We start from the raw sequence: 21,197 nt of genomic DNA, 5'->3' as shown, positions 1-21,197 counted from the left end.
ATTGCCCTGGTAAGTTCAAAGAACTTGCACTATATGTTTGAGCAATAAAAATGTTTTCACACATGAACAGACACTTATGGTCTGTTTTGCTATGCATAGTATGGAACATGTTGGTACCATGTGCAGGCCATGTGTGATAAATGCTATATACCCTAAACCTCCAGAGGTTACAGTATTTCAATACTTTGGCCAAGGCTAACCTGTGATTCAGTGATTTATTTCTCCTCACGATCATCAACAACAGAACATTTAAAGGCTATGGAAAATGCAATAACTCTGATACCTAAAATGCAGCACAAAGCACATTTAAAACTCAGTAGTATTTCAGTGTGTAATCTTAAAATATTTGAAGCCTTGTGTTTTGCCTGTAAATCACAATTAGTATCAAAGTGAATAATGTGTGTGTGTAGTTTGTCTATGTGTTTGGAATATCCAGTTTTAAATCTGCAAAAAATGTTGGGATGATGTGTAAAATGCAAATAAAAATAAAATGCAAGGATTCACAAATATCATACAACCATGAATTAGTCACAATAAAACACAGAAAGCAAATTTATTGTTGGGTTTATATTTTATTATTGTCATTTGTATTAAGAAATATTTAACCATATATGCTTAGAGGTGTATAATCGATTGTGTAGTGATAGGAGGTTTGACCCTTAATAGTCTGCAACGGCACTGTGTGCATTCCAGAGTGTTCTGGTTTTCACACCCACACTCTGGGAGCATGAGAGAGGTCGTACCTTGTCTTATTGTTTTATGGTAGGATAAACGTATCTATATCTGTTTTAGGCTAAGTGCCTTTCGTTTAGATGGACGGCTCTGGGGAGTCTTCCTGGGGTCACAGTTTGACCCCCACACACGGATACACAGATACACACACACACACGGTATTCTTCGTTCACATGTATACCTATATAAGAGGTCATATGTTAATGAACCTATGCATATTCATGTAACCACAATAAAAGGAGTGCTATGGGGAACCTGGCTGAGAGTCTGACGGAGGTCAAGTGGGTGGAACGACACTTGGCTCCAGGCAGGTCTCCCTCATGCATGAGTACTACAAGGAACTTTGCCTACTTGTGTCTTGTTTTTGCTGTGTAGCAAATTGTCCTGAACGTTCCAGCGAATAGGTTTATGCTACAAACCTATCATTTATGTTTAAAATGTTTACATTTATATTAAATGAGACATTTTACTATTCAATTAGAAAATATTAGATTCTGACAAGTTTATTATCTACTGTAAATAATATCAAAAGTTACCAAAAATATGAGAAATCTAAATCAATACATGATCTTCCATCCCTCAGATTGTATTGCCTCAAAAACAGGCATGGTGTTGTCACGATAATCACTACATGGGTTTAGGATCAATTGCAGAAATCACACAGTTTGCCATCCACAAATTCAGGTTAAAGGTCTGTCATTCAAAGAAGAAGCCACATGTGAACATTTCTTTATAGCTGTTTCTGTTCCTTCCTTCTAATCGTCTCCTATTTTCTAATCATAGACAGGTGTAAGCTGAACTGGTGAACTGGTGTGGACGGTATTAAAATGCTGGCCAACACAGCTGATTCAAATTGCTAAATTACCTCCTCAACATGTCTTGAAGTTCTCCAGAGGCCTGGTAATGAACTAAGTATTTGATTCAGGTGTGTTGACCAGCCCTGGAGTTCCCCACTCCTGGTCTAATGGCTCATTAGTATTTATATAATCTGCTTTTTTCAAATGTGTAGTGGTGTCATGAATTGTTGCGTCATCTTTTTTTTACTGTCTGATGTGATATAATCAATATGGGGTGAAAAGTAAATGGTTTTGTGTTCCACCAATCATCTATTGTTTATCCAAAGTCAGGTACCATAAATCCTGTGTTGTGTTAAATATTGCAACCGTTTAGATGGTGCTCTGTTTTTTCAGCCAGCACTAACAAATACAATTATGTTACATGGCAGAAGTTTGTAGAGCTCCATTGCATCAAAACAACCAAGTAAAAAAAAGGAATTATATAATTAAAACCTGTGAAAACTGGTAATCCTCCAGGTACTGAAAGTGCTGACTAACTCTCTCACACACCTCTTTTTCATGCACATGTCACCACCAGCCACCACCTATAAAGACATGACTGTGCACACACAGTTTCACACACAGGCGGTGATACATTTTCCATTGTTTTCTCTCAGTACTCGGGCAGACTGGATTTAAAATGACATTGTGACAATCACTCTGTGTCAACACTTTCACTAAAAGATGTTTGAAGGTGTGCACACGAGCCATGCTGAATGAAGGGTGTATCTATAGGTCAGTGTAGCCAGACAATGTTATTGCAATCATTTCTACACTATGTCTGTAAATGACCTCAAATAAATTGTGAATCTGAAATCATTACTTCATCCTCTCATATGCTTTTATTTCAAGTCCACATATTTTGTTTTTGAATTATTTTTAATGCAAGAAATTTGTGGTTTCATGCATACTGTTGCCAGTGATTGATTACCTAGCGACAATCCCTTTTAGATAAATGCAATCATATTACAAAAACCTGGACAGATTTACCTGTGACCTGTTTCAGGGTGGGGCTCAGATGGTGGGCCTTCTGGTGTAGCAATACATAGAAGTCATGCCAGCAAAAACAAATTCTAAGAGTTATAAAAGAGTTTTTTTATTTGCTTATGATGAGATGATTTGTTACAATAAAGCAAAAAACAAACAAACAAACAAAAAAACAACAACAACTGAGAAGACGGTTTCTATGCCACTACAATATCAATATTTAAAAGGAGTTGGCTTCACCTTTGGTATAGATTAGTGGCACTGTGGCTGTTATCTTTCAAAGATAAAAATATCTTGGGTTTGTTGAAGTTGCTTCATAATACCTCCCTGGGTTGGGTTTAAGGTCAATCCAATACAAGCATGAAAAGCTATAAGCTGTAGAAGCAAAATTGTTGACACATTTCACCAAAAGAGAAAAAATATATATAACCTCCAATTTTTAATCTGGCATGTGGATGTGGTTTGGAACAGGGGATGGCATGTCATTTTGAGATTGCTGTATTTTGTTCAGTAAACTTTGTGCCCTGTCATTAGGATAAACACTACTAGGGCAGGAGAGCTGCAAGACTTACTTTCTCTGATGGAAGAAAAAGGATATATTTGTACATTTAAAGCACATAGAAAACTTGTGAGTGCCTTTTTGCAAAAAAGACGTTTTATATATAGTTCAGGGTTTCTTTGTTCTCTTGTCAAATTCTTTTCCCCTGACACTGTCTGGTCTACACACAGATCTATCAAAAAGGAGGGATCAACAACAGCCAGGTCTCTTTGCACAAACACGTTTACATAGCCTTTGGTTTTGTCTTGTAGAACGACTCCTCCTGCTGGGAAGTTTCTGTGCCACAAGAAAATACCGTGTTTTCTGTAACTTTTATCTTCATTATAAACTTCAAGATTCAAGAAGTTTATTGTCATATACGCTGCAAAATACAAATGGTTACACTGAGCAATGATATTCTTACTTTGCACCAAATGCACCATAAATTTGCTGCAATGTTTGCATGCAACAGGACAAACCCCCTCTATAGCTCGCTTTCAGTAATTAGCCATAATTGTACAATATTTTATGTCAGCCATAACCATGCAATATTTTTGAATCAGTTCCAAAAGTTTGTGATGCTGTTTAAAATGTAAATAAGAGCAGCAATTTAGAAATTTTGGAATACAACTAAAAAGGACAAAGTTAAATGGTAAATTACACTGGTGAAATACCTTTAATTATTACGGTAAATGGATATCTATGTTAATAGAAGTAAGCAACACTAGCCACCACTGGGCAGGGACGTCTAATCGTCGTAAAGCTTAGAACCTAGAAAAAACCACATATTACTTTCCCGAGTATTTATCCAATTGAAGGCTTAAGCCACTGTCATCTAACAAGCATTCCCTCAAGTATTTATACAAGAAATCACGAGAATCGTTTTTTCTATTCTGAAAGCATCAAAAAATGTTAACGGTTAATATTCTACCCTCTCATAACAATAAACTCCATTGAACATATCTCTATATAGATATTGTTATATACCTGTCTGCTCAAAAACTACATACACCCCATTCCAGTAGCTCATAGAACCACTTTTGGCAGCAACAATTTGAAGTATTTGTTTTCTGTATGTCTTTCATTCTCTCACTCATTGTGAAGGAATTTTGGCCCACTCGTTTTTGCAACACTGCTTCAGTTCAGTTCTGAGGTTTACTGGTATTCATTTGTGCAAAGTTCTCCCAAGGTCCCACCACAGCATTTCAGTTGGAATGAGGTCTGGACTTTGCCTTAGCCACCATCATTTTCTGTTTTTTTTTGGACTTGCTGCTGTGCTTCTGATCATTATCCTGCTGCATGACCCAGTTTCAGCCAAGCTCACTCAACGACTGCAAGGTGTCCAGGTCTGACGGCTGTAAAACAAATACAAATCATCACCCAGCCATGCCTATCAGCATGACATGTACTGATTTCATGTGTCCAAAGAAAATTGCTCCAGCAGTCTTGTGGTTCCATCAGCTGCAATTTGCTGCTGTGCTGCAACGCTCTTTTTATAGAGAAGAAGCTTTAAAAATTCATATTCTGTAAATTATGTGCTGTAACACTTTTTTTCTTTCAGTTTCTCCAAGCATTGCAAAATCTGACACTGGGATGAATTTGCTGAAACATCCTCTTTGGCATTGCGTTGACATAGCTGAATGCATCAGATTAGAAAACTTACAAAATTCCTGCTTTTATAGAGTTGGACTTGATAATTCAATGTGCATTAAGTGCATTTCATTAGCAACACCTGGCTGCTACTTATCCTATCAAGTGGGTTCTTTCACAGGACTACAGAGATTCCTGTTTCAGATTTCTTTTGGATGTGATGGTATTTAGTGTAACAATTTAAAGTTGCAAAAGTCTTGAGCCACCCCTTTTTTCTTATACCTTGTCTCCAATGACACAGAGATTTTTGTAATTTTTTATATTGTTCTGAGCAATATTTCTCCAGGCTTTCTGAAGGTCTTCAAAGTTTTTCCTCGGACATTGGCTGTCTTTTTGCTCATTTTTAATCCAGTCCTTGTATCTGATCATTTGGGTTTTTTTGTATCTTTAGGCACTTTGTTACTACCAGCACATAATTTGTTCCCATCTTTGATTTGAATGTAGGAAAAAATTAATAAAAAAAAAAAAAAAGATATCACAGTTTGACAAGCATAAAATTGTTTTGTTTGTTTTTTTCACCAAAAAGAAAATTCCCAAGCTTCTTGGCATATCTCAGCATTGTGTGCTGAGATACCCAAGAGATACATCTGGCACTGCTGTGGATCCATTTGTTCGTCAATACTGTATCGGAAATTATCTCAGTGGAGACCCTTCCTCAAGAATGGAAACAGGGAAATCATGTACGGAGGAGGTAAAGAGAGAGGTACAATAGCAAGTGCCTACAGCCATCTGGAAAACATGGTGGAGGCTCTGTAATGGTTTTGCGCTGCATTTCAGCCAATGATGTCTGTAATCGTGAAAGAATTGATGGAATTATGAATCCAAAAAACTGCCATCAGATTTTGATTCACCATCCAACAACAGCTACAAAGCATCTAATGAACTACAGCTTAATTTTTCAACACGACAATGACCCAAACACCAAAAGACTCCTCCCCAGAGCCTGGACCTGTGGGATCATCTTAAAGAAAGGAAAAAAGGTAGCTAGCATCCAAAGAAGAGCCTTGAATGTCCTTCAAGAAGCCTGGAGAATTGTTCCTGAAGACTACTTAAAGAAATTACAAGAAAGCGAATGGGTGTCTGTCTCTGTGTGTTAGCCCTGCGACAGATTGGCGACCTGTCCAGGGTGAACCCCTGCCTCTCGCCCTATTACAGCTGGGATGGGCTCCTGCGACCCTGAAAAGGATAAGCGGAAGCGAATGGATGGAAACTCCTTAAAATGGTAAATGGTAAATGGCCTGTATTTATATAGCGCTTTAATAGTCCCTAAGGACCCCAAAGCGCTTTACATATCCAGTCATCCACCCATTCACACACACATTCACACACTGGTGATGGCAAGCTACATTGTAGCCACAGCCACCCTGGGGCGCACTGACAGAGGCGAGGCTGCCGGACACTGGCGCCACCGGGCCCTCTGACCACCACCAGTAGGCAACGGGTGAAGTGTCTTGCCCAAGGACACAACGACCGAGACTGTCCAAGCCGGGGCTCGAACCGGCAACCTTCCGATTACAAGGAACTCTTGAGCCACGATCGCCCCATAATAATCGCCCCAAAATAATACAGACTCTTTGCCTTTTATACTTTATTTCCACGCATGTTTGCAAATTCTTTAATAAGTATAGCAGACATTTCCTGTTCTTTCTCACAGTGTAGTACTACTACTACTACCAATACTTATAATAATAATAATAATAATCATAATAATAATGATCATCTCAAACTATTTTAAGTATATTTATATAAGTACAGTATAGTATAGTCTAAAAAAATACTGAGTGTACCTTTAAATTATTAAGTATTTAAAAAGTAAAGAAGTACTTGTTTTATTCCAATAGTGAATCTATATAAATAATGCATGATTTATGTGTTTTAGCCACTTACCTATCAGCGTAAATACCGAAGAAAAGAGTCAGACTCCCCAGGAACAGAGACAATAAACTTAACACCACCATAGCCATTTTCCAGGAGATCTCTATAAACGTGCATGTGAATATAAACCCAAAAAAGCATCATTTGTTTTATGCAATTCATATTTAACCCTTTGCTAACTAGTAACTGCTGCAAATACATATCATTGATTTTTGTCAAACACAGTTTGAAAAAAAAAAAAACGTCTCTATGTCCACTACAACCTTTGCTGTCTCTCTTATATTTGTCTCCATCTAGTGTTGGAAAACTAAATATTGCTTTCTATAGTGTACAAACATCAACAATAAATCAAATATTTACATAAGTAAAACTGGACATTCATTCTTTTATTATTATTATTATTTTATTATTTTTATTTGCAGATCTTACCACTGTCCACATGGAGAAAAATCATTGGATCTGCAGGGGATCTGGTGCTAAAATAAGAAGGAGTCAAATCTATATAAAAAATATAGAATCATTATTATTATGTGGCGTAACTGTATAATATACTTCATTTGGATTAAAAAATAACTGTTATAGCCAAGGGTTAAGTATGACATGGGTAGTTTGGGTACTCTAATAGTATGATATTTATTTGTGTACAAACTGTGATCAGCTGATGTATGCTCATACTCCAGTATTCAGTGCTCTTTGAGTATTTAGCATCTCAACAGTGAGATGAATAGACCTTTGAAAATAATTTCTCATCTTTCTCTGCTCTCTTTCTTAAATCTTTTTCCAGTTCTACACTGTAAATTTACAACTTTTTTCTCTCCTTTGAAAATTCAACAACTGCACATTTGCTTGCAGACACATTTTGTGAGACAAGCTTCACAAAAACAGTTTGTGTATTTGATGGTATCTCTTGAGCTGTATTTCAAGTTACTACTGCCACTTGCTGTTGTTACTCCATTTATGCACACTCCTTTGTCTGCAATATGAATAAACCCCACGGATGAGGGAAAAAGCGATGTTTCAAAGCTGTAAGCGGTTATGGGATGTCATGATTTTCTAATGACTGAGCAAATATCTCAATGCCATCACTAGAAGAACAACTTTAACTAAAGGTGCCAGAATACTACTCTAACCCCGATTGTAAGCCTAAACTATGTCTTGCATAAATTTATCTTATTGCAAGTCATTGTCTAAAACAGGCCCGAATAGGAGTGGTTCAATCAAAAACTTTTAAAATGGTTATGTGTTTACGTGCATATACACAACACTGGGTAAATTATGGCTGAGATATTCTTACCTGTTTCATCCTGTCTGTATACATCAGAGATATAACTGAAAAGAATCTCTGGTTCCAACGATTCCCCCAGATGTAGGTGAGGATTGATATTTTTATGTTGCCTGGTTTTCCCATTGCATAGCATCTGGCTGTCAAGTGTTCTCCACCTGCTGCCCTGCTTCTAAAGAACCAGAGGCAAACGTTTTTATCTTTCAGCTTTGTGAAAACATTCAACAATATTCTCTAGCTTTTAAATACATTTAAAATAATGTAATTAAGATGCTATTGTGATATGTGGAAAATTTCTGTTTTTCCATCCTTAATATTATTACCTTCTTATGTCCTCTTGAAAGGAAGACCAAAGTGGATTCTTTTGTAGCAGTAAGGTGGAGCCCCTTCCCAACCACAGTGAGGTGGCCTTTTCTGGAGCATGTCCATACCTGTCTTCCTGGCTCTTTTCTATCACCATCCTTGCTACTTGCAGTTCTGAAGACACAGGGCTGCAGGTGAACACCTTCATATTGTTCTTGTGGTGCAGTCAGACATTCTCCAGTGTGGTAGTTGCTGACAGTCTGGCTCTCTTGGTGCCAACGCCATTCCTGTAAAGGTGAGTGTGGGCTGCATTCGCCCAGTGACACTCTACCTCCTTCAGTTCCTTCTGTAACCTGCAGACATTTACCCAGCAGCTTGTTTTGAATCTTTAAGGCAGACAGCTCTGTGGATGACAACATACAAATAAAACATAAAAGAATAAATAATTAAAGTACCCATAAATTATATGTAATAAATGTGTGTTAAAAGATGCATTTGGCATGTCTGATATGCAAAAAGCTGTATATCTTTTCTTATTATTTAAAACAAGGTAACATAACTGATTAGCAGTCAGTACCAAGCCCACGGGCCTGCCTGTAGAGAACCACAAACTTATCTAGGTAACCTACAACTGCTCTCTGCTGTACTCATTTTTTGTGTGTCAACCACATTAGCATTACTACTTAAGTGGACAAACACATGCAAATCCAGGCAAACATGGCTCAACATGCGGTTTGTAACCACACAAGTGCAAGAGCACTTCATTCAACAGTAAAACAACTAAATAAACAAGCACATGTGTAATTTTTTGTTGTTGTTATTGTTTTTTAAAGGTTGATAAATCCTGTAATGGAGCTTCATCTGTTTAGCTCTGCAATGCTCTGCTTTGCTTGAAACCACTGACTGAACCTATGCGTAATGCATTTGAAACCAAGACTAACTGACCAAGCAGCGAAGTTCACACTCATTACATATAAAAAAAATGTAAATCTAGCTGTTTAAATAAAAACCTTTACAGGTGTCAATCAGTTATAGTCTATAAATATGCCCTTCATTTTAAACACTGCTGTTTTTTCATAGTTCTGATGTAATACAGGAATTATAACTGCACCTGCTTTGCTTTACAAATAGGGCAAAGATCTGGTGGTTTTTGAGAAAATGACACCTGCAGACCTGTTTCTCTGTTAAACCCACTCACACTTCATTAGGTACCATTAACAAAACAGTGATCCCAAAAATGCTGACATCTGCAAGGGAATGAAAACCGGCAACCTGCGGGTGCTGCTGTAAGCTATGATCTTTGTCTGAACCCACACATAACAGACCAAAGCCAGTACCAGGGCGCATATCCACATTACTTCAACAAAGTTACAGCTACAATAAAAAAAAGGTCTGGAAGGGCATGAATGCTGCGAAAATTAGATAGTTTGACATTTCAAAGAAAGTTTCAAAGAAAAACATTTTAATGTAAAAATCAATGGTTCAAACCCTGTCAGCGTTTTTTATCAATATATGTACGAGCTTTCAGTGAAAACAAGAAATTTTGGGCATGACCTTAAACTTCTCACCCACAGTTTTTGTTTGTATAGACAGATTAAATTTGTTATCTCCTTTATCAGCTTCATCACTTGCAAATTGCCTTTCAGCTACTTAAGAAATGTTTACAACAGTTCGAACAGCTAAAATTAAAAACAGCTACACTAATGAGGTAAACAGCGACACATGTTACCTTTGAAAATGATGCAGAGGAAAAAACAGACGTTCACTAGCACTTTTTCCATTTTGGTGGCAGGCGAAAGTAGCCTATCCTATGGTCATGTGCTTGTGTTGTCTGAGCAACAGCAGCAGGTGGGAGGAGCTAAGGATTCACAATATCAATAGATGAGCAATAAATACAATAAATAGTGACCATGTGACACTTTTTAATCCTCTTAAGGGGGGATGAAATGTTTAAGTATCATTTAGATTTCTTTGTTTGCAATGAAATGCTTTACAACTGTCCAAAGGAGTTTAAACTATTCAAGATCACTCTTACAAGTGCTGTTCCTATTCTCCACCCATGACTGGCAGATCTTTTTACAAATGCTAACAGTACAGTCTCTCCTTCCACTAGAAAACCATTGCAACCGATACCACCTTTAGTGGTAAACATGCAATATTTGCCACTGTGGCACGCATGGTTTATTGCCTGCAACCCAGGTGCTACGACTCCATGGAATACTAATTAGGTTTAAAGGGGTGTAAATCTGGGAACGCCTTGGTGTTCCCCCGGATGAGCTGGAGGAGGTGGCTGGGGAGAGGGAGGTCTGGGCTTCTCTGCTTAGGCTGCTGCCCCCGCGACCCGATCTCGGATAAAGCGGATGAGGATGGATGGATGGATGGGGTGTAAATCTGTTTTAGCAAGACAACAAGTCTTAGAGGAATGGCACAGTTTGTGAGGCTGAATGGTTATGTGGTCTTTTTCTCTGTAAAGATTCACCACATAGGATGCTATCGGGATAAAATTCCTAACTCCCTGCACATAAAAACAGGAATTGAGATTTTTTGTCCTGTTTTCAGCAGATAAATGTCAGGCTTATGATTCAAATTATTTCCTACTTAATGATCTTTAAGCTTGGGTATAAAACATGTTTTAGTAAAAAGAACAAAAAAGTTTGTTGCACATATGAACGAATGATGTTAAAATATTAAGTTTTATCAAACTTTAATGAGCTTATATTTATTTTTATATTCAATGGGTGACACAAACACAATACTAGCACAAAAAGTAGGCAACACATCAGTGGAGGATGTCAATTTGGCTGGAGTTGTTCACCATAACTCCTAAAAGCCCAGCTCTATGTCACATTTTCCGATACATGTTACCCACAAAGAGTTAGAAACATTATGGTACATCTTGAGACAGTCTGGGACCAGGAATATATTCATATGTAGGATTTACAAAATGTTTTGACACATGCTCAATCATCCAGGTAAGGAATCCCAAAAAGTAAATTCAGTTCATTTCAAAGTAACTTTCTCAGTACGAAAAAATGTCTGAACAATTATCCAGTGACTAAAGAAATCGCTTACAGTTTATTTTTGGCTTATTCGCTTAATAAATCCAGTTCAGCTTCTACAGTCATTCATTCATTCTGATGCTGGTAAATGGACAAATATAGTGGAGGTTCTTCTCCACGCAGAGCAGTAGGGCCTGGATGTTGCACAGACGGTGCTATGAAAGCTGGAACTGAAAAACCCTGTGAAACAGCACCTGGTGGCCACTGGTTACAATCACTTGTTATATTTGCATGCTGAGTGGGATCTGGGGTGGAGTATTGATAAACACCTGACCCTGTGAGTATAGGATCCAATCCAGTGGGGAGAGTAGAGGATGTGAACTCGCTGTAAGCTGGAGGCTCAACTGTCTCAGGCCCCAAAGCCTCACGACTCTGAGTTGGAGCAAATTTAGAAGGAAGGATGACCAGTGGAAACACCACCTCTGGGTCAAGGGCAAAACTAACGTCCAGATACACCTGGGAAACAGTCAGAGATGGAGAAACTTGTAAAGCATTATAATCTGCAATAAAGATGTTGTGTTTAGACACATGTTTACTTTTTATTATTTATCCACAAATGTTTGCAAAAAAGCAGGTTCATTTCTGAGGTAAAACAAATGTATTGTTTCTTACCTTTATGTAATATTCAACTGAGATGATTTCACAGTTACGGAGGGTGGGAATGGCATCACTGGGAACTTTCAGCTGGCAGGAGGCAGTTTGCTCTGAGTTTGGACGGATAGTGTCTCCGACCACTTTGAACAGCGTTTCCTTGCTGCTATTAGTGTTGTCCTGGCAACTGTACACCGTTACCTGCTGAAGTTTGAATTTGAGCCTCATGTTCTTGGAAGAGGAGTTGCAGATTTTGGCGACAACAGATAAGGTTTCACCTGTCAAAAGCAAATATTAACAATACGCTGCATTTTTTTTACTCTATCAACATTTGCTAGAGCACGTTGCAGATGCTTTACCTGGAGAACAAACTCCTCTGTTAATGGTAGCACAGATCTGGACCTGTCCCTTGGAGAGACCACTCATCTTTTTATGCACTGAACTGGACTGTGGACACTATAACAAACCAAATAAACATTTTTCCAGATCAACTAAATGCCTCATGTGGAGAAAATGCAGAAGAAAATACCTCAATGTTGTTTTTAGGCTTCAGATCTAGTCCAGGTAATCATCATCAACGCTGAATTCTCTTGTATGTTACATTTACACTGTTGGTATCTTTGAACTGATGACTATCCCTGAGATATATAAACAAAAAACTTTAAAGTGTAAAAGGTAACTCAGGTTTTTGAATCTGAAACATTTTTTATTGAATAGTTAGAACACATTTTCCAAAAATCTGATGTTTAACATATGTCACTCTAGTGTTTACCATCATTTGAGGAGTGTGTGGACAGGACTTTGACACAAAGTTGATCTCTTTTAGTACTTTCGAAGGCAGTCGCCAGCTCCTAGATATCTTGGCTTCAAAGGTGTAGACAATATTTCCATGTTTTCCCTTGAAGGACGAAGGCATCCTCCTGTAAAACAGAACTAATCAGGAATGCATTCATTTGCAAAAGCAAGATATTTATTAATGTTGGATGCTGCAAATTCTCACTTACCCCTCTGGGATTTTGAGCCTGAACTTAAAGATGTGCACTCTTTTTGGAAGAACAGTCCCTGCAAGAGTCGTTTGATTAACATTTGATCTCAATCTCATATTCTCAAAGTTAACTGTTTTCTTTTTCTCTGCTACACTATTGAACCCATTGATACTTCCTTCTGTCCGCCTTTTGTTTTGTTTGGCATTACAGATAAAAGTGTTAATATTTTTTAACTATAGCTGCCAATAACAGATAATAAAAGACAAGTTAACCAACTTGAATTAGTTCTCAATCTTTTTTGTGGTTTGACCTGGAATCCTATCATGCACACCTCGATAAGATGTCTTTATTTATTCATTTATTTATTTAGATTTTTGTTCTTATTATTTTGGGACATATCTTTCCTCAGACTCTTCACTTCATAAGAAGAAAAATAACCTTTTGGGTTTTTTTTAAAGTAAGGAATCTAACTGTAGCAATTTCGCTTTTTAATACAACACATTGCCACATTTCCTGATAAATTTCATAGCTACAAACACCTTTAAGTACAACAAACTCTGTTTGACTTTGACATCCTACCTTCATGATTTTCTGCAACCAAGTATTCCTTCACTTTGAAATATCTCCTGTGCGCACTTTGCAGTCTCTCGACAGGTACACCTACTTCTGTCCATTCTACGTTAGCTTCTCCTTTGGCTTTTACATAAACGCTCTTGACTTTGACGTCTTTTTTCAACCTGAAACTAACTGTGCCCACTATGGTATCGCCTTCAGAATAGCTGCTGTTGTCACTGATTGTTTCAAAAGTCACATTTAAGTTCTTTATGGGAGACATTTCAGAGCCGAGTGAAATGCAGAGCGTTTTTCCAGGCACTGATAAACTGATGTAAGCGATATTACAGGAAGCTCCGCCTAAAGAGTGAGATCGTAATTTATCATTCTACCCAATATCATATATATCTAAATATCATATAAAGAGAAACCTCATATATTTATGCAGTTTAGAGTGATGTGAGAAACACTACCAGGTCACAAACGATGCTCACAAGAAGAAGATTACATTCACAGCAAATTGGCAGGTTTTTAAAGTATATTCCAGTAAAACCCCGAAACCTATTAAAATATGCTTATGATGTGCTGGTGACTGTGAATTGGGCGCTCATATATGTGGTATCTGCCGCTAGTCCATCTGTAATGGACTAGCGATCAATCAAAAACTGTATAGAGTATCGCAAATTTCACCCCGTGACAACAGCGATAGGCTCCAACCCCGGGCTAAGAAAATTGAAGGATGCTCTTATAAACTTTTGCATCACCAAAATCACTCGTCAGAGTCAGACTGGGCAAAAACATGTGTCCCTGTGTGTAGGATGCGAGCATTAGGTATCGGTATGATTATTCGGGGATATTCCGTCCCATTCAGCAGAGAGAGTTTGTTTTGTTTCGTCAGCAATGATTCAGATTCGTCCCATCTGGGTGTTGAAGAAACTATCGTGTCCTTTGTGCCGAATTGCGCTGAATTCTGTGACGTAGACTGATTTTGGCTCGCCCCTGATTATGCGGAAAAATGACTTGTTCTAAGAAAGTCTGCATGCAGTTTGCTGGGTCTGAACGGTAAAAAAAAAAAAAAAAAAAAAAAAAAAAAAGTCAGTCGAAACAATTTAACAATTTTTCCCCTCTTCCAGATTGCAGTGTAGATTTTAGTGTAAATTATTTTGTGGACACGCTGGTTTATATTTGTCCGATAGGCCCTTCAGTAATTACCCTGCCTGTTGTGATTGCTTAGTTTAACGTCGTTGTGTCATGGTCCTGAGTTTAGTGTGTGTGTGTTTATTATTATTAATTTATATTATTTAATTTAGTGTTATTCGTAGTTTTAGTGCTCCCTACTGATCTGCTACTGTGTGTTATATCCTTAGTTTCTAGTCTTCAGGTTTCTGTTACTGTGCCCCATGTTCCCATGTTCGTACATCTCCTATGACCCCCCTGTCAGTCATGTGTCCTGGTCTCAGTGCCAAGTCGGTGTCTTAGTCTGTCTCATGTTTCCCGTTTTATTTTGATGGCCTCTCGTCTAGTGTTTAGTCTAATCAGTTTTGCTTCCTCCCTGTCTCGAAAATATTATGGCAACACTGAGAAGGCGAGATACAGGTGATGGTGTATCTCTCTTGGTTGTCTAAGCAGAACTTCAAAAAGCTCAATTCTTCTGACCACTTCTTGTCTGAGGTTCAGACTAGGAAGAACGTAACTATAATATTGAACCTGAAATATGATCCCCCCACCCACTAGGGAACCACTCTGAGCTGTGGGTTCACCTTCTTCTGCTGAACTCATAGCAGCAAACAACCAGTCCAGAGAAATACCATAGCATCACTTTCATCGCTCACTCCTCAACTCCTGTGAACCATAATGTCACGGTTCTGGGTCCGTCGGACCCAGTATTTTGAGTTTATTATATTTTGGTTTAATTTTGCATTATGGATTGTTTTCTTATTCCCTTGTAGTGCTTGTGTTGGTGGTGGCGATGATGGTGATGATTATTATTATTGGAGTTTCATGTTTCTGTTTTCGTGTTTTAGGAATTGTGGTTTCACTTATAGTTCAGTTCCATGTGTCATTTTCTGTCTGTCACTCTGAGTTCGTGTCTTTGAGTAGTGTTTCATGTTCCTGTTTTATTGTGAAGGTCTTTGTCTTATGTTAGTGTGTGCAGCTTGGTTCCCCCGTCTCGTTAGCCCTGATCCTCCCCAGCTGTGTCTCCCTCCTGTTGCGGATTCCCTCATTACCACCCTGTGTATATAAGCCCTGTGTTTTCCCATGCCCGGTGTCGCGTCGTACCCTCAGATTATGCCTGTGTGTTTTTGGTTTCTGCATTCATGTCATGTTTAGTTTTCACGTCAGCAATAAAGCTGTGGTTTTGATTCACAATTCTATGTTCGAGTCCTGCGCTTGGATCCTCCTCTCCGCCTGCCCGCACACAGAGCCCTGACAGAACGACGCGACCAGTAATGGATCCAGCGGACTCACTGTGGAAGCGCAGCTCCCGTTTTGACAGGACCCGGCTAGCGCTTGGAGGGCCTCCGTGCTGCCGTTCCTCACTAGCAGCCTACCCTTCGGCCCACTCATCTGCTTCCTCCTCTCGGACGCCCCGGTCGCGCAGGAAACGCTCCAGCCGGTCCCGGGAGGATTACTACGAGCCTGCAAGCAACCAGCTTACGCCTGCACAGGCGTTCTACAAAATGTTAGGGATCATTATTGTGCCACCCGACTCACCCAGCGTTTCCACACCCCAGGAGGAGCAGCCGCAGCAGAGTTTTGCCACGTCACCCTCAGCCAGTTCCGATCCCTCTTCGGCAGGAGAGCGGCGGACGCGCCGCCAGCATTCACAGCTCCAGCAGGAGCCTGGGATTCATGTCAAACAACCGCCGAGGGTGAGTGACAGAGTTTCCCTTCATTCACCTTTTGTGTCAAGGGATAGACAGACTGCTTCCTCCAAAGCTGCGAACGGCAGCTTCATGAACACTACAGCTCGTGTTTCCCCTGTTCGGGAAAATAGAGGTTTTCGTTTTGAGAATGATTGTTTTCCCATTGGTTCAAAAGACTGTGCTCCTGATGTTTCTTCGGCCCCAGGAGTTAAGACTGTTTCTTCTGGTACTGTTTATTCCGGGGCTATGTTCATTCAGTCAGCTGAAAGGGAGGTGGTTAATGTTTCTAAGCCAGCCTTTCTACCATGTACTTTTCAGCAGGGCCACAGGCAGTCTGTAGAGAACTTAGGCTCTCCGAAGGAAGAGGCTGTTTGTTCCCCAGGGACAGTTAAGGACTCTAGTTGCACCCCTCTACAATCTATTAAGACACTGGCTCCTCCCAAGGACTGTTCTGTGTCCCAGTTGAATGTTTCTGAGATTGCCCACTCTGCAAAGACTATATGCCGAGACCCAGTTTGTAATATTGGGCATCTTGAGACCGTTCCTGAGCTTCTCCCTCCTCTTGTTCCTGCTCCTAGGGTAGCTCGAGCCCAGCATTCCCCTCCACCCGTTTCAGTTCCTCAGGTGCGAGGGGTTGGTGTTCAGCTGGTGCCAGCACCCATTTCTGTGTCAGCTGGAGGCTCAGGTGAGCCTTTCCAGCAATTTTTCTCGTGTTCAGAAGGCTCAGGAGGATTAGCTCAGTCACCATCTCAACCACCATCACGACAACCTTCACAGCAGCCACCTGTAGCCCAGTCACCTACTCCACCACCGCTTTCATCTCACGTTCAGTCACCTGTAGCTCAGTCTTCACCCCAGCTACCCATAGCTCAGGCTCTACCTCACTCAGACTTTCTGCAGACTTTATTACAGTCCATAACCCAGTCAGTAGCTCAGTTAATGGAGGAATCATTAGCATTGTCAACTGCTCAGTCACTCACTCGTCTTCACCCTCAGCCAGGGGTCTCAATTGCCTCTGGTCCTGCATCTGCTCCAGCTGGAGGGCCTGAGGAGCCCGTCCAGCCTCCAGTTTCGTCTGCTGGGGGTTCGGGAGAGCCCAGCCAGCCTCAAGTTTCGTCTGCTGGGGGTTCGGGAGAGCCCAGCCAGCCTCAAGTGTCGTCTGCTGGAGGGCCCGAGGAGCCCAGCCAGCCTCAAGTGTCGTCTGCTGGAGGGCCCGAGGAGCCCAGCCAGCCTCAAGTGTCGTCTGCTGGAGGGCCCGAGGAGCCCAGCCAGCCTCAAGTGTCGTCTGCTGGAGGGCCCGAGGAGCCCAGCCAGCCTCAAGTGTCGTCTGCTGGAGGGCCCGAGGAGCCCAGCCAGCCTCAAGTGTCGTCTGCTGGAGGGCCCGAGGGGCCCGTTCAGCCTCCTGTCTCCGCTGGAGGGCCCGAGGGGCCCGTTCAGCCTCCTGTCTCCGCTGGAGGGCCCGAGGGGCCCGTTCAGCCTCCTGTGTCGTCCGCTGGAGGGCCCGAGGGGCCCGTTCAGCCTCCTGTGTCGTCCGCTGGAGGGCCCGAGGGGCCCGTTCAGCACCACACCTCGTTAGCTCAGGGTCCTGGAGGACCCAGACAGCACATCCTCCCGTCTGCTGGCGGTCCGGGAGGCTGTTCAGCCATCACCGGCTGAATCATCCCCCGCGACATCTACATCCACGCTGCAGCCGCAGCTTCATCCACGCCTGCAGCCGCAGCTTCATCCACGCCTGCAGCCGCAGCTTCATCCACGCCTGCAGCCGCAGCTTCATCCACGCCTGCAGCCGCAGCTTCATCCACGCCTGCAGCCGCAGCTCATCCACGCCTGCAGCCGCAGCTTCATCCACGCCTGCAGCCGCAGCTTCATCCACGCCTGCAGCCGTCTCGCTGCCGTCAGGTTCCGCAGCCGTCTCGCTGCCGTCAGGTCCAGCCTCTGGTCCAGTTCCGGCTCCGTCCACGCCTGGCCCGGCCTCCGGTCCAGTTCCGGCTCCGTCCACGCCTGGCCCGGCCTCCGGTCCAGTTCCGGCTCCGTCCACGCCTGGCCCGGCCTCCGGTCCAGTTCCGGCTCCGTCCACGCCTGGCTCGGCCTCCGTCTCTTCGTCCACGCCTGGCTCGGCCTCCGTCTCTTCGTCCACGCCTGGCTCGGCATCCGTGACTTCGCCTTTGCCCTCGTCTGGTCCTGTGGTTGCCACACCGTCATCGGTTCCGGCTCGTCCTGTAACACCTCGCCTCTGCCGGCCGCTTTCCAGGCCTCTAATTGGGCGTCATGGCCATCGAGGCCGGCCTCCTGAGAGAGACCGTCGCCGCTGCTGGCATCGCAGCCGACCTCCGGATCTGCTCAGTGGCCGCCACTGCCTTCCACGTGGCCGGCCTCCTGATTGGTTTTGCCTGCACCGCCGCCGTTGCCGTGTGCACGGTCGGCCTCCAGAACTGTTTGCCCGTTGCCGTGTGCATGGCCGGCCCCCTGACCTGTGTTGGCTCCTGTGTGGCCGACCTCCGGGTCGACCTCCTGAACCTTTCCTGGACTCTTGTTGAGCTCTGGTTTTGTTTTGGTTTTGATGTGCTTTCCTGTGTTTTTGAACTCTTGTGCTCCTTGTTTTTTGTTTGGTTTCTGTCCCTCCATCCTGGGCCCCTCCACCCGCCCTGGCCTGGTGCTTTGTTGTGCTTTTTTGTTTAGGGTTGTCGGGAGCCAGCCCTTAGAGGGGGGGTACTGTCACGGTTCTGGGTCCGTCGGACCCAGTATTTTGAGTTTATTATATTTTGGTTTAATTTTGCATTATGGATTGTTTTCTTATTCTCTTGTAGTGCTTGTGTTGGTGGTGGCGATGATGGTGATGATTATTATTATTATTGGAGTTTCATGTTTCTGTTTTCGTGTTTTAGGAATTGTGGTTTCACTTATAGTTCAGTTCCATGTGTCATTTTCTGTCTGTCACTCTGAGTTCGTGTCTTTGAGTAGTGTTTCATGTTCCTGTTTTATTGTGAAGGTCTTTGTCTTATGTTAGTGTGTGCAGCTTGGTTCCCCCGTCTCGTTAGCCCTGATCCTCCCCAGCTGTGTCTCCCTCCTGTTGCGGATTCCCTCATTACCACCCTGTGTATATAAGCCCTGTGTTTTCCCATGCCCGGTGTCGCGTCGTACCCTCAGATTATGCCTGTGTGTTTTTGGTTTCTGCATTCATGTCATGTTTAGTTTTCACGTCAGCAATAAAGCTGTGGTTTTGATTCACAATTCTATGTTCGAGTCCTGCGCTTGGATCCTCCTCTCCGCCTGCCCGCACACAGAGCCCTGACACATAACGAGTGTGGCCTCTCTAAACATCAGTAACTAAGAAAACATGTAGGTAAAACAGTAGGTATCCTACTTATTACTGACTTAATTATTTGGGTTATTATTATTATTATGCGGAAGCGAATGGATGGATATTATTGTGCTTGGGTTTTTAGACTCTACCAGTTACACAGATGTCTCTTCCTCTGAGCTGTTTAAAGGGGCAGTTTGGCCTTTTAAACAGCCCAGTTTATCCAAAGCTGTGTATATACCAGATGCTGTCAGGCTTCAAATGTATGCATTCGTCCTCTCCACAGTCCAATCCATTGTAAGCCATTGATCTACTGCTTAAGTTCACATCTACAGTAAGAAAATGGAGATAAGCATCGAAATTGATAAATTTTGCAAGCACAAAATGGTTAGTAAAAGAACGTCAAGGAATACTAAATTATGTGATTGCTTAAAATATCAATTTCCATACACAGCGCTTACCACTTGTAAATGGTGATGATCATCACAATACTGTTGATGTTCTGGTTTCTTTTATCAGAAGCACGATTCAGTGAAACACAGCTGAATTAAATTCTCCTAGTCATCCATATAATAAATATGTGAGTCACATACAAAACTCATTTCCACATGCATATAGAGACTAAGAAACATATCATTTTACGCAGCCCACATTTGAAACTATATATTATCCTTCTCTAAGCTCTGATTGTTGTACATATATTTCCTCATTTACATACAAGTTACTCACTTTCAAAAAGCTCTGAGGTTAAATAAAATCATACTGAGCATCCTCTACAAACATCCAGTACAAACATTTGCTTTTTCTCACCCATTTGTCTCCATCTAGTGGTGGATTTCCAACAGATAAAATTGTAAGTAGATTATTAATTAATTTGTTCTGTGAGAGCTGGAATCTAGGAGTTAGCGCTACCCATAGGCGGGTGCAAGCAGTTAGGATTTCTTAATTTGAGGTGTCAGTATTTCGTGGAAATCCTTTGAGATTGGTGGTGTGACTGGACTAGAGTGGTCCATTGCTGAAGAGGTAGGGCAAAGATAACAGTGTTAGGTCTGAGTCAATGTGGTGCTTAGCATTGAGCGTTGTGTTTAATCTTTAGGACAGTTTTGGTAAAGTTTGGTAAAGCAGGAGGAATACCCCCTATGAGCTTTGTGATTGTTTTTATAAATATATTCCAGTCTTCTGATTTTCAGACCAGACTGCTGCTTCAGACTGCCTGGCTGTTTTTAGTATTTATACTAATTAGTATCGCTCAATGGGAACCAACTGTCAGTCTGTAGTGTGACCTAACCTTGTTTTTTTTGTTTCCCCACAGGAGATGAAATGCTGCGGTAAGTTATTGTGGTTTCCTAACTGCTCCTTGCCTGCATCGCATGTAGGGCAAGTTGACGTGTGGACATACAGTGGTTTTTTGAGGGTTTTTCTTAAATACTTCCCACAGTAGGGCGTAACATATGTTATAAAAGTAGTATCTAGCATTATTCTTGACATTATTACCTAGTGTAACTCTCGTTGGAAGTGGAGAAAAGAAAAAAAAACCAATGTCTTAACAAATCAGTGATGGTCTTTAATGGAAAAGGTAACACTCTTCTAAAATGTGTTAAAAGTGAGGCAAACAATGGAAAGTAGCACAACTTGCCC

The 21,197-nt window shown here is 41.6% G+C and overlaps 1 protein-coding gene across 1 annotated transcript; it reads right to left on the bottom strand.

The window, feature by feature from the left end:
* Window positions 1–4,025: 4,025 nt before the first annotated feature.
* Window positions 4,026–13,690, bottom strand: LOC100708743 (arrestin domain-containing protein 3). The gene is made up of 10 exons (XM_013264606.3): window positions 13,419–13,690; window positions 12,858–12,915; window positions 12,626–12,773; window positions 12,213–12,309; window positions 11,875–12,131; window positions 11,532–11,718; window positions 8,224–8,606; window positions 7,913–8,072; window positions 6,631–6,719; window positions 4,026–4,448 (listed from the first exon to the last, which is right to left on the bottom strand). The coding sequence occupies exons 1-9, from the start codon at window positions 13,672–13,674 to the stop codon at window positions 6,634–6,636; spliced, it is 1,632 nt and encodes a 543-aa protein (XP_013120060.3). The 5' UTR covers window positions 13,675–13,690; the 3' UTR covers window positions 4,026–4,448; window positions 6,631–6,633.
* Between the last annotated feature and the right edge of the window lie 7,507 nt (window positions 13,691–21,197).

Source organism: Oreochromis niloticus, linkage group LG12, assembly GCF_001858045.2.
Source record: "Oreochromis niloticus isolate F11D_XX linkage group LG12, O_niloticus_UMD_NMBU, whole genome shotgun sequence".
Lineage (NCBI taxonomy): Eukaryota > Metazoa > Chordata > Actinopteri > Cichliformes > Cichlidae > Oreochromis > Oreochromis niloticus.
The sequence above is the reverse complement of the archived record's forward strand: the minus strand, read 5'-3'. Positions and strand labels throughout refer to the sequence as shown.

Coding starts and splice junctions, on each gene's coding strand:
- LOC100708743 (XM_013264606.3), bottom strand. CDS start 13,674: ATGTCTCCCATAAAGAACTTAAATGTGACTTTTGAAACAATCAGTGAC. Junction 12,916..13,418: donor GGTTGCAGAAAATCATGAAG/GTAGGATGTCAA, acceptor CGACTCTTGCAG/GGACTGTTCTTCCAAAAAGA. Junction 12,310..12,625: donor CACACACTCCTCAAATGATG/GTAAACACTAGA, acceptor GGTTTGTTATAG/TGTCCACAGTCCAGTTCAGT.